Source organism: Phalangium opilio, unplaced genomic scaffold (genome assembly GCF_054372755.1).
Source record: "Phalangium opilio isolate 3A_F unplaced genomic scaffold, DU_Popi_V2 ptg000046l_1, whole genome shotgun sequence".
Taxonomy (NCBI): Eukaryota; Metazoa; Arthropoda; class Arachnida; order Opiliones; family Phalangiidae; genus Phalangium; species Phalangium opilio.
Window position 1 is genome coordinate 3,759,055 of NW_028324169.1, and position 13,804 is coordinate 3,772,858.

The 13,804-nt window shown below is 35.7% G+C and overlaps 3 protein-coding genes across 3 annotated transcripts; all 3 read left to right on the forward strand.

The window, feature by feature from the left end:
• Positions 1-413: 413 nt before the first annotated feature.
• Positions 414-7,190, forward strand: LOC149676380 (atrial natriuretic peptide receptor 1-like). Its single transcript, XM_089838709.1, has 8 exons — positions 414-446; positions 1,927-2,221; positions 2,849-3,214; positions 5,419-5,585; positions 5,780-5,914; positions 6,387-6,546; positions 6,840-6,931; positions 7,029-7,190. The coding sequence occupies exons 1-8, from the start codon at positions 414-416 to the stop codon at positions 7,188-7,190; spliced, it is 1,410 nt and encodes a 469-aa protein (XP_089694835.1).
• A 1,858-nt stretch (positions 7,191-9,048) lies between these two features.
• On the forward strand, positions 9,049-9,965 carry LOC149676381 (atrial natriuretic peptide receptor 2-like). Its single transcript, XM_089838768.1, has 3 exons — positions 9,049-9,099; positions 9,556-9,633; positions 9,692-9,965. The coding sequence occupies exons 2-3, from the start codon at positions 9,559-9,561 to the stop codon at positions 9,854-9,856; spliced, it is 240 nt and encodes a 79-aa protein (XP_089694894.1). The 5' UTR covers positions 9,049-9,099; positions 9,556-9,558; the 3' UTR covers positions 9,857-9,965.
• A 99-nt stretch (positions 9,966-10,064) lies between these two features.
• Positions 10,065-11,466, forward strand: LOC149676382 (atrial natriuretic peptide receptor 1-like). Its single transcript, XM_089838767.1, has 3 exons — positions 10,065-10,129; positions 10,361-10,514; positions 11,059-11,466. Exons 1-3 carry the CDS (start codon positions 10,085-10,087, stop codon positions 11,298-11,300), a joined length of 441 nt encoding a protein of 146 aa, XP_089694893.1. The 5' UTR covers positions 10,065-10,084; the 3' UTR covers positions 11,301-11,466.
• Positions 11,467-13,804: the final 2,338 nt, after the last annotated feature.

The following is a 13,804-nucleotide window of genomic DNA, read 5'->3' on the forward strand; positions in this document are numbered from 1 at the left end:
TTGAGTATAGATACAAGAAAGCATATGTTTAACAATCAATTATTAGGTTTTTATATTTTACTTGCGGTGTAGTAAATTGTATCAAAGCAGATTAAGACAAAGAAAAACATTGTTGTCAACTTAACGATGCTTCTGTTAGTGGCAAAGTGCTTCGTACTCCGGGGGCTTACAAAACATCAACACTCGGATTGCGGCTTGTCGATCTTGAAATCCTATTAATAAAGCAAGGCATTCAGCCATTCTGTTTACAAAAAGAAAGTTCTTTCAATGTGTGTGTCTCTCTCTCTCTCCCTCTATGCGTATTACAATAAATCCTTCTATAGAACAGAAAGTAAACCGTAACAGTTGTACATTTTTCTTCATTTCTCGTAAGCCTTCGTCTAGAGACGTTCTGTCGAGCCTCTCCATCCACGATGATTGCCAGTGGAAAGCGGCAAAAAATTAAGGTAAACGTTTCTTGTATATTTTCATTTCAGTATTTGCTTGTAGTTTCTTTTCACTCTTGAATTTTAAAGCTTAGATCTGATTTAATTTTGATTCTGCATTGTAAATAGAACTGCTTGCAAAGACAATATCTGACCTCAGTCTGTGACTGTGTTCAAATAACTTGTAGTCATATCATTTTCGCATCTTATTCATTCTCTTTCAAAACAAGAAATAATGAATAGTATATGGCACAATTATTCCAAGAATGACTTTGCTAAAAAGTACGGATTTTGTATTAATATTTCTAATTTAGAACAGACCTTGACAGGATAATTATTGGCAATTAAATAGTATAAAACTATATTTAGCTTTTTGCTTGAAAAGTTATACAAAGACATTTGGCAGCTGATTGGGCTCTTTCATATATATTTAAGCGGTTAGATATTCGAAATTTTGAAGAAGGTTATAAATGTTTTTTGAAGCAGTATTTACTTTTGGGAATTTTTAACTAAATTTTGAGATACCAGGATAACATTAGAAACTAAATTTTGAACCCGTAAAAAGGTGTGCTATTTTTGATCTCTGGATATGCTATTGAGATAATTGCATACACCAAGCTTCTAGTGTATTATGTTTCAAGGCTTTTAGAGCTGATTTGTATGGTTTTAGCTAGAAATAGACCTCGATATATTTTTACAAGCTAAAGAAAGCATAAGCTTTAAGCATTTTTATTCACATGAATTTAAAATATTGGCGATTGAAAATATAACTTGGTAAAATATTTTGTTAAGCCAAATGTTTTCAAACTTGTGTTAGGCTTAATTTTTTTAAAACTTGTGTTAAGCCTAATGTTTTCAAACTTGCGTTAGGCCCAATTTTCTAAAACTTTTGTTAAGCGTAATTTTTCGTATTTATATAAAACTTAAATAGCAGTCATTGCTGTCAGGCACTCAATGACGATTGTTTTGTGAGAGAACCTCGTGTACTCTAAAATAAGGTGGTTAGGTTCATTCATATCATTTGGCTCCATAGAAAACATAACGTCAATACCATAATTTTCCGTTTGGATGCCTCCAGGTACAATATATAACTGATATCCTTTTAAATAGATAAAAACTGAATTTTAAATGATGGTGCATGGTAGCATTTCTATAAAATATCCAAATTCCTTTTGGTCGCGGAATGAGCTTGTTGAAAAGCAAACCAATGAACAAGGAAAGCTACAAGCACCCATGTAAATTGTTAAGCTTGAGAAAAACGGATTATTAAATTTTTAGGCTTTCAAACGCTATTGTGTCATTTACTACCAAAAAACTTTTCGATATAGGTGTTCCAATTAGAACATAATATCTGGTTATTTAAGAAAAAAAAGGTTACTGATAAAATACCCCTTTTCCAAATAAAGCAGAAAATCAATACAAAGCATGCAGTTACGGGGAAAGAATAGAGCCCGCTGAAAAGGTTTCAATATCATAACTCAAAAATTCTTCTCTGTGACAGAGAAAATCCAAAATAGCGTATTATTTGACTGGATTGGTTTTTCTGGAGGCCTCGAGGTATTGCGAGCCCGTGAATAAAGCTAACAATGTCATAGAAAAGGACACGGTTCCTTATGTCCATAACGCCTACATCCAAGGGATCTTTTTGGCTCAAGAAGATTTGTCCTATTCATATCAAGTAATGAAACAGGCGTTGGAATACGCCCGTGACGCTATTGCCAAAGAATACAAACACATCAATTTCATCGTCGACATTATCCAATCAAGCACTTCTTGTCACGCCAATCTCGCACCTGGTCAGCGGCTGCCGCTTATTGTTCCAAAAATATATCAGCCTTTATTGGCCCTGGAAACAGTACACATTTTAATTACCTTGAAACTTCAATATGAAACTGATCCAATTCCTTAGCACTAATAGCTAGGCTCGATTTGCAAGAAATTATGAATAACAAGAATACATAAATTTCTTCTACTTGAAACCTTTAACAAAACTATTTTCTGGGCTTATCTGCTTGAATTAAATAGGAGGAGGTGATGTTTCGTAACCCCTGACGTCATACATAATGTATTTTAACTTAGAAAACACCTCACATTGAGGTAGCTAGCGACCTCTGCGCGCCGAACCCGAATGCAAACAATTTCTCTCTGCGTATTCTGGACGAGTAGATGACGGATTCCCATGTATATGCGAATAACCAATGAGGAGTTAGCAGTTTAAAAAAGTTTTAAGCCCTTCCCCTTACCTTTGAGCAGATATTAGTATGGAATATGTTGCCCCTTTAAGATTCCATCTATGTATGTATGTACATAGATTAATAATATTATAGTTTAGTCTTACATGAAAAAATTAACTGTTATGGGTTTGTGCATGCGCTTGAGATAAATTTATAACCCAGTGCTCTAACTATCCGTGTTGTTTATAGGTTGTACAAAAGCCCTTGATCCAGTGGCTCGAATGGCGACCTACTGGAACCTTCCTATTTGCACGGCGGGTGGAATTGACATCAGGCACCTGAACACGTCCGTCTTCCGAACTCTGATCAGAATTTCCTTCTCTTTAAACAGAATGAGTGGCTTTATGCTTAAAGTCTTGGAGTTCTTCAATTGGAAACATATTGTTCTAATCGCGGATTTGACCGAATTCCTTCAAGCGAGAATAGCGGAAAGTTTAGAGGAAGCCTTTACCGAGTCCGAGTACTTTGAAGTTCAAGTTTATAAGCTTCACCAGAGAGAGCGAAGGCGACTGAAATTCCGCAAGTTCCTTATCAAAGGAAAGCAAATGGCCAGAAGTATATTATACATTTGAACGGTTTGGTTTGTTCTAAAATTATCATAGAGTTGTGGCAGCTGGATGTAGAAACGTAAATATTGTTACCGTGGACTAAACAGTCACTAGAGACTTTTCCGAGGGGGTAACCAGTAAGAATTTGCCTGCACACTGATTATCATTGAGTATAATAGTGACTAAGCCATGAGAATAATTGCGAGTACGCCATGAGAATAATAGCGAGTACGCCATGAGAATAATAGCGAGTACGCCATGAGAATAATAGCGAGTACGCCATGAGTATAATAGCGAGTACGCCATGAGTACAATAGCGAGTACGCCATGAGTACAATAACGAGTCAGCCACGATTACAATAGCCAGTACGCAATGAATAAAATCGTGAGTACGCAATGAGTACAATAGTGAGTACACAATGAGTACACCATGAGTACAAAGGCGAGTACGCAATTAGCACAATAGTGAGTACGTCATGAGTAAAATAGAGAGTTGCCATGAGTTCAATTGATTACCCTGATTACGAATGTTTATTCTGAGAACGAAATTATAACTAAAGTATTACGGTGAGTACGAAATGAATATAGGGTATGATTACGATGACTATGGCATTTTATAGTAATATATTATAGATGGCCATTATTTAGATATAACGAAATTATAAGTAGAGGTTAAGTCAAGTTATTACATAATTATTAATTTATTACTCATGATTATGGATGATTTTGCTTGAGTACAAATGAAATCAACTAATAACATAATTATTATTTATGAATACGGTTGGCTTGATGACTTCGCTTGAGTACAATTGAAGTCTAGTAACTATTTCGTGTGTTTACGTGGATTTTAACGGATGGTTTCGTCTAACATAACATAACATAACATTAATTGTTGTTATACGTAATTACCGAGGATTACAGGATTACGAAAGATTACAGGATTACGAAAGATGACAGGATTACGAAAGACTACAGAATAATTACGAATGAGTTAGCAGGATTTCAGACTGATCACGTAATCGTTACAGCTAGTATGCAGCTGGTTGGCCCCTCGGTCCTTTCGTCAATTGCCAAAAATCTACAAAATGTTTTAAGCAAACAAACTAAGCCGTTCATCATCCTACGCTACCAGAGAGAATTTATAATAGGGAGTGAAGCTCTTGCTCTTGACAGTGCTAAATACAATGTAGCTCAAAGAAGTAGGCTGCGACGCTAAGACTGGCCAGGTAAATTTCCGGCCACATGACTCTCCTTTAATTTTAAAGTTTGCCCTCAATCACTGTTAGTTGTACAATTACCCAATAAGGGTTCGAGATTTCGAGTGCGACGGGCACCATGAGGAGTTATTTTAAGTCAGATGTTACCCTTTCCCTAAAAAGGTAGTGTCCATCTCCCTAGACCCTCCCGCATCATTCTAGACCCACCCTAGAGGGAGAGGCCACAAAATATAGTACCGGAAATAGACCTGGCCAGTTTTGTTGATCACGTGATTTTTGAGCTACATAATATTCCTCAGTTTCTACTCCCTATTATAAATTCTCTCTGACGCTACCAAGAATTCAGGGTTGTAGCAAAAATGTGACAATACAGAAATTAAGGGCAGTAATGAAATTTATACATCATTAAAATTTTAACCGAATAAGAAAATTATGAACTAGATTTGATTATTATAAGATGAAGGTTATTACGTAATATATTATGTATGTAGTAAGAGTAAAGCCCCTCATTTGAGAGTCCTAGCTGCGCTTGACAGGACCAGAAAGGCTGAAATCTGATTAATGATAATTAGTACTACTTTTACTAGTACATATTAGATTACATAATTAGCCAGGCTTTGCGTTATTTTATGAACCTTGAGACGTTCCACTTAGAGTCCTGTCCACATCATGAAAATAAGGGTAACACAAATAACTATTTTGAGACTTAACTGAAAATTACAGACAATGAAATCTAAATCGTAGTATACCTAGCCCTACAACGTCGAATAGAAAAATATTTATTCTATTATTCAATTTGAGCATCTGAACCAGCACATAAGTTTGAAGTTTCCTATGAAAGTAAATTTCATTAAGATATTTTGACTTGAGTTCGATAAGAAGCCTATTTCAATGTTACACTCTATGGGCTAATTATGCCATTGCAATTTTTTTTATACTGAAAATAACATGAAAAATGTATAATATTTTACACATTTTTGATTATATTTTTCAGTTTTCCTGTTGGTCGGAAAAGGTGATGCAATACGAGAGCTTTTGTTAGAGGCTTACGAGTTGGGAATGGATGGTGGAGACTTTGTTTTCTTGGGTGTCGAACTCTTCAAAAGCAGACAATTCTTTGGTGACTTCTCATGGTTTAAAACAAATTGCACGAACAATGATGTAAGTTTTCAATAGAATATGAAAATTGTTCGTTCTACTTCGATAAGGTTGTACCCAATAAATATCATAGTACTTGTAAAGTTGAACTTGCATGGCTGTTGCTCCAACAAGTTAATTGAAAACCGTGTTTTTTAATTCTACGAAGCTAAGATATTAGTTGAAATAATGTTAAATCTTAAATCCTTCTTTCCTAGATTGCTAGAAAAATGTACGAAGCTATGATGGTAGTTTCAGTAAGAGTTCCAATTGGAAACGCCTACGATACTTTCGTGAAAAATGTTATTGACAAATCTTGGGAATTATTTAATAAATCACTTGATGAAACAGAGGTGAGTTTTTCTTAATCATACTTTACTTAAAATATCTCAAAGGTATTGTAGCTTATAATGTCCCTGAAATGGCCCATGTTTGGAGAAATATCAATCGTAAAAATTGCTGATTAAAAATATATTGCGACATCTTAAGTATCGTACGATGTCGTCTGATTGCTTAATTTATGGCATCCGATGGGCACGCTCTATGAAATCTTCGACTAACAATAGAATGTTATCATTTTATTATAAGTCCAAGATTGTTTGAATGCCAGTCGTGGACTACAGATCGTATCCACCGGAAGGCGACACAATTATCGCCCAGTCCAATTGCAGATTTATTTCTATTTATGATTTTCATTTGAATCACATTTTCAATTATTTAAGTGTACCAAAACTATATGTAGTTAAAACAAAGCTACTATCCCTTCATTTATTCAACAACTACTCATCAATAAAGTTGACTGAATTTACCTAAACGTATCCATAGGTGAATGTGATCGTGGCTGGTTTTCACGATTGCCTATTACTCTACGCTTGGGCTCTCAATGAGACGCTTTCGGAAAATGGAAATCCGTACAACGGATCAGCGATTATTGAGAAGTTACTCAACACCACGTTTAATGGCGGCAAGTCTTTCAAATATAATTGTTAGAGTGAGGCTAAGTTTTCTAAGGAGGCTAAGTTTCTAAGGGGTTATTAGTGAAACCATAGAGGTCACACAGGAATATTTTTTTATAATTTATTTTTATAATCTTGGTATTCTGCTGGAAAGATTCTAAACGTCACAAAGTCACATGACTTACAGGTATTAACAGGGTAGAGGAGATAGGGTATGTCATCTCTATTATTTCCCGCAATTATATAGGTACATTTATGTATCAGGAAAAGTTTCATGATAATATGATATGATAGCCAATTTCTCACTTAATGTAATCATTAGGTTTAACAGGACCAATCTACATTAATGAAAACGGTGACAGAGAAGCTGACTACACATTGAACGATTTTGACTTGCCGAGCAATTCAATGAAGGTATACATATTATGCAGTCTTCTTATTAGTATGGAGGAATAATATATAATTGCAAAATCACAAGATAACGATGAAATTATGTCTTCTACCATATTAGCCCGTACTGGTTTACAGTGGAGCGCGTCAACTGTTAAGCACAGTAAATTGTAGCGTTATTGTTTGGCCTGGAAATCGAGCATATCCACCTCCAGACATTCCACCTTGTGGTTTTACTGGGAACGAAGATGATTGCTTAGTTAAAGGTACTTATCTTTTATGAATATATCTTCTAGCTTTGATTTACAAAATTAATAAATTATATACATGTATTTCAAATTTTGCAGAAGCCATTCCAGTATTCTTAGTCATAATTGTAATTGGATTCATTATCATTTCATCAGGCTTCGATGTGGGAGTCATAGTATACAGGTATAATTTGAATAAATTTTTGAACAGTTAAAGGGATACGCTGGGCTAAAATATTTTAATTTTTGTCGAAAGAGCGTATAATATAAAGAATATATCAATTGTAACCATGTTTCGATCTACAATATTAAAGAACATGCGAGACATTTGGTTTCCGTAATGGCGCCTAATGGACACTACGTGTTTCGCTTTCCCACAAAGCACAGGGAAGTACTCCTATTGGACACCTTCTACCACCTGATGGATTCGTCCAATAGGGGTACTCCCAGTGCTTCGAGGGAAAGTCTAGCGTGTAGTGTCCATTGCGCGCCATTACGGAAACTTAATTGTACTTATCTTTTTAGTGTAGTAGATAGAAACACTGTTACATTTGATATATTAATTTTTTATACACTCTTTTCTTTAAAAAATAGAAAAAATTCTAGCTAGTGTATCCCTTTAAAGGTGAATCAATAAAATAATGGGTGAAACAAGTAAGTCTAACACTGATTTTGAGTTAAATGTTGCTGAACTGCCGACGGTAAATGCCAGATCTATGAAACCGTGTCTGAAGCTAGAAATAAGAATGACGAATATGATTTCACAAATAGTGCAGCGACACTGTGGTCAGAAACTGGGTTTATCTGATCTGTTCCACCCTGTATACTTAGGAAATATTTTTCTGTCAAATGTTTAACGCTATAAGGCTACATTTTTGGGAGTTACTCTTAAGCACATGCAGTGGCGTCGCTAGGCCTTTTTTTTGGGGGGGGGGGCTATAGCCCCCCCCAAATTCCAAACTTAGCCCCCCCAAAATAATCCGTAAACCCTACCAAAAAATTGATGTTAGTAACCTATAATTCTGTAGCAATATATAAAAAATTATAATGATAGATTCGTTAAGTTTCATCTCTGCGGAGATGAATTTCAATATAAAACAGGACAATTTTGAAGAGAAAAACAAAGGTTAATATAAGTATGTTTCCTGTTCTTTCGAAGGGAATCCCATTAGTGTGGACTAAAGCTAACCAAAACTAAAAATAATATTAAAACGAGTGAAAATAATTCATCATCGGTTCCGTAGTCTTTATCAATAAAAGGTTATATATCTTTAAAATACGAATAATTTCAAGTTGACACAAATTTACGGATAGTTTTAAAGGTCTACACATTTTACAATGACCCCATAATGCAATTTTTTGTTAAGTTCTTATAATAACTAGTTTGCCCAAATTTAGCCCCTCCCCCAAATTTCAAACCCTAGCGACGCTACTGAGCACATGAAGTGATATTAAAATCACGTAATTGTAACTTCATCCTTGTTTAAACTGGTGTTAATCTTTCAATTTAATTACATTATTTTAATGCATTCAGGCCTACGTGTACTATGTTATTCATGCAAAGTGAGACATTTTTCACTTTTTTCCGTAATCATCTTTGATTGTGACTAATCAGACGGCTAAAGTTAGAATCAGAGCTGGCCAGCCTTTGGTGGAAAGTGCGATGGCAGGACATAACATTCCATGAAAAACTACCAAAATCGGTGATAAGCTTGCCCAGTACCGACGAAGACTTAACTAACGTAAGATATTAAAATTATTTTACTTTACTTTCGACTCAAATTTATTAGAAAGTAGGAGGAACCTTTTCCATATCGAAGTGTCTCATTAATATTCGGCTTGATTTGTAATGTGTTTCTTACATTTTAGAAGCAAGATAATGAATCTGCTTCAAGTACCACAGTTGAGCCTGTTACTCCTGGAACGAGAGCAGCCGTTTATAAGGTAATCATTTAAATTATCTCTAAAAACATGCACGAGTGACGATGACGTCACGAAGAGGTATTACACTGGACGTATCTGTCTGTGTGTCTGTCACCGCGTTTGCAGTTGGCAATTCGGAGCAAAGGTATATGCAATATCTGGTCCGAGTTCGCAGTAAGCAATATTGTCTTCTACTCCATTATCATCTTCAGGGTTAAGATGTACGCGGCGATCGGCATGTTTATGTTTCTATGAATCAGGAAATTATAGTTGACAAGGGGATATTTATCTCATCATCTCCCTTTGTCTAACGGTGATACTTTGCAATGGGGGCGGGTACTTCAGTAAATCCGCCAAGCTTGATGCCAATGTTTGAAGCACCTCCCTTATCTATAAATATCATAGCTTAGCAATGAACATTTGGTGTGCCAATTTTATCATTTTCTATTGTTATTTATTAATGTAGAAAATTTTCAGGGAATGAGAGTGGCTGTGAAATCTTTGAACACAAGAAGAGTAACCGTCTCTCGCACCGTCCTGCTGGAAATGAAACAGGTAAACCAGAACGTTTTCCTAATACTGGTTATATTTTCAAAATCTGCCTTATTTTCAGCTTAGAGATCTTACTCACGGAAATCTCATACGATTTATCGGCTTGTGCATTGACTTACCAAATGTGGCTGTCCTCAATGAATACAGTCCAAGAGGGTGCTTACAGGTAGGTCTTGTATGTCCGAATCATCATCATTTCAAATATGCCTTAGATATAATATCATAAGTTTACTGGGAGCTATTCATGGAGTGACGTAGATGAAACGTCACAGATTATCGGCTGGTGTTTTCCCGTTTTCTAAGATCCATTCTAGGCTTTCAAAGTACCAAGTGTCACACTTATAAATTAGTGGTAATTTTTACAGCTCGCACTATGCCACACCAATTACTTTGGTGAAATTAACCATTCATTGTTCATTCATTTCAGGATCTTCTCCTAAATGATGAAATTAAAATGGATTGGCCATTTCGTTTTTCCGTAATCGGTGACATTATTGAGGTACAACCTTTTGATCATGAATTCATAAAATTTATAGACTATTTTCAGACTAAAAAAACTTTTTAAAACCCTATAAACCGTTAAGACCTTTATAAAACCCAATAAACTTGTAGACTAGTTAAAAAACCATAAAAAGTGTGGACTACTTAAAAATCATGAAGGTAGTAGACTTGGTAAAACTTTTAAATTACAATATAATCAATACTTCTTTCAATACCACATTTAATCCAGGGAATGTGTGTTTTACACGAAAGCCCTCTTGGATTTCACGGCCGATTGAAGTCAACTAACTGCGTCATTGATGGACGGTTTGTCGTAAAGCTTACATATTTTGGCATCCGGTCACTAATGGATCAGGTTTTGCCGGATGATTCATTTAATCCAAGTAAATACTTCGTATAATTATGAAATATTCAAATTTGAAGGTCTAGAGAAAAACATTTAGCATTGGAAGTCCATTTGATTCATTCATTGCTTCCAATTGAAAAATCTATAGAAACATAGGTTTATAAGATATGTTCCATAAGTATGACACTTCATATACTTCGTAATACTAGAGACTTACTGAGAGCTGGTACGAGAACGACAAGCGAGAATTGACTACACTCGGTTTCGCAGTCCATCTTTCTATTTAGTCTCTACTAAGCCTTTGACATCACCTCACCAGGCGTCGCTTTACGAGAATCTATGACAATTCACCTACGTCACTTCATGACAAGCTCTCAGTAACCAGTGACAAACTTATGGAACAGAATTATAAGGTTTAGAAGAAGATTATTGGCGTGGCTTATTCGAATACGTACAAAACTATTGGTCTCCAAATATGGTTTTTATAAAGAACTGCAAATTATTTTGGAATGAAATAATGTTTCAAAAATAATCACTATCAACCGCACGTTTCAATAAAAAGTATACGTTACTATACTTAGAGTCTCTGTTTTGGACTGCGCCGGAACACCTTCGAGAGTTTCGACCAGAACTGAGAGGATCACCTAAAGGAGACGTCTACAGTTTATCCATCATATTGCAAGAGATTATAACTCGATGCGGGCCATTTAAATGCTCTTATAGACCAACTAGGGTTCCAATGGAAGCTGAAAGTAATCAAATTCCGATAAAATTAACTTTTGTTCAAGCTTCAACTTTCGCTATTTTATTTTTTTTACGCTAATAGATATCTTTGAGCAGTTAAGAGTTGGTACTTCACCACCTTTCCGACCAGAGGTCTCACCCGATGAATGCCCTTCGGAGATTATTGAAATCTTACATTTAAGCTGGGAAGAAGACCCGAACGAAAGGCCAACATTGTACAACATTAAACAGTTGCTAAAGAAAGTTACAAAGTAATTTTTCCAGTTTTAATACTGATAACATTTATCGAGTACTTTCCCAAAGGCCCGTTGACACTTGCAGTCTAAGTTTTAATAGAGCAGGTTTTGAAACTCGCTAAACTACCCATCAGAAATTTTTGGTATATTTTCGGAAATGGTGGGTACCTCAGAGCGGCTATTCAGCCTTTGAGAAAAACTGGTACATGAGTTTGAAAAAAAAAATGAAACTGAAACTACGTCATGTTAGTAAAAAGGCTTAAAATAACAAGCTACTTCGACATGAAATTTTTTAAGGCTGCCCGGAGAAATAGGTTTAAGCGAGGGTCTCAAGCAAACTAGGATAAAAACCCAAATAAACCAAAGTTAATTAAGTTCAGCTTTGTTATTTTAGTAATTATTTAGCGTAAAGTATCTGATTTTAAAATTTTCATCGTTATGAATGACCAAAGATATCAGCTTAACTGGACCAGATTTTTGTTACCTTTCCGTTTTGGCCTAATAATATCTCAGATGTTACAATTTCTACGCGATGAGATTCATGTTGTCTCATTATTTGGGCCCATCTAGAAATTAATGTAATCAAATAAAAAAAGAACTCTAGAACTAACTCTAAACCTCAAGAAATTCACAGTCAGTGCTGACAAAATTATCACAGCTTTATTTCTCGGGAAGTATAGTTAATGAAATAACTTCAATGTTCGTACAAGCAAACGAATAAAAGTTATAACTTGGAGTTGGTGTGAGAGGCCCTCGTGTCTTTCTTCTATGTTTTTCGATTTGCAAATATTAGACACCTAAACTGTTTACATATTTTTTTCAGAGGAATGGGCAGCAAAAACTTTCTGGATAATCTCTTGTCCAGAATGGAACAGTACGCTGATAATTTGGAACAATTGGTGGAAGAAAAAACAGCCGCTTCAATGTTCGTACAAGCAAACGAATAAAAGTTATAACTTGGAGTTGGTGTGAGAGGCCCTCGTGTCTTTCTTCTATGTTTTTCGATTTGCAAATATTAGACACCTAAACTGTTTACATATTTTTTTCAGAGGAATGGGCAGCAAAAACTTTCTGGATAATCTCTTGTCCAGAATGGAACAGTACGCTGATAATTTGGAACAATTGGTGGAAGAAAAAACAGCCGCTTTCTTAGAAGAGAAGAAAAGAAGTGAAGAGTTGCTGTATGAAGTCCTGCCAAGGTATTATTTCCAGGAAAAGAACATTCCGCCAATAGTAGGTGCAATAAACTTATTGATTGAGGAATAGGGTAAACCTTGAATGAAATGGAAGTCAAAAATGAACACTTCAAAAGTTCAAAGATAAAAACAAAAAGTATACTTCGTTCTTAGTAAAATGAGAAGCAATCGACCCTCCTCTCAGCACCTACACAAACCAACCAATCAGAGAAGAGGTTTTTTTGAGGTCAAAGTTTTTTTGAAAAGAGTACTCTATGGTAGCGATCCAAACGTTAATTCTTGGTACTAGAATGTGCTCTTACACTTTCAACAACTTTTACATTACCAGCTTAGGCATACCTTTAAAAGTACACTTCTGCTAGATAAAGGGAGGGTCATTTTTACATTACCAGCTTAGGCATACCTTTAAAAGTACACTTCTGCTAGATAAAGGGAGGGTCATTAACGTTCTTAGATTGGAGGCTATTGAAATTGTCTAAACAAGATGGGCACGCTGGTATGTTTTACTCCCTATGTGGGCCGATTTCCATGTTTGGGGGTCCGTACCTTCGAAACTAAATGTTTTTGACCCAATGTTCATCGACGCTTTTCACTCAGTCTGACCCAAAGAACACTCCCTTTAACTTATGACATACTTACCAGAAACACACTGTATGAAATAATAGTTATTGACTCTATTGGTCTGGTTTTTCTAACGGGACTGCACATTTGAGAACTACTCTTATATCAGGAATGAATGGAGGGGAGTTGGAATGGCTAAGGTCAATACATAATAAGCGTGAAATGATCTTGGAAACATCTGGCGTGGCTTATTTTATGTTAGCGACGTCATAGACTGACGAAATACGATTATTTCCCGCTTAAATATTTTCATTGGCTGCCAAAAAAGTGAAAATTCTTCTGCTAACTCCACCCTCTATCCGCTAGGTCCCTAGTTTGAAAAGACTAGACATTTACCGCCTTCAGGAGATGGCTAAGCAAACGATGGGGGAGGAAATACACTTTAAAAAAAAAAGAAAAAAATAAGGCTTCGCCATATTTTTCCACCATCAAGGGAACACCGGGAGCCCCTTTAGCCATTCCAACCCCCCTCCATACATTCCTGCTTATATCTAAAACAATTTTGCTTTACCACCGATAGGTACGTAGCT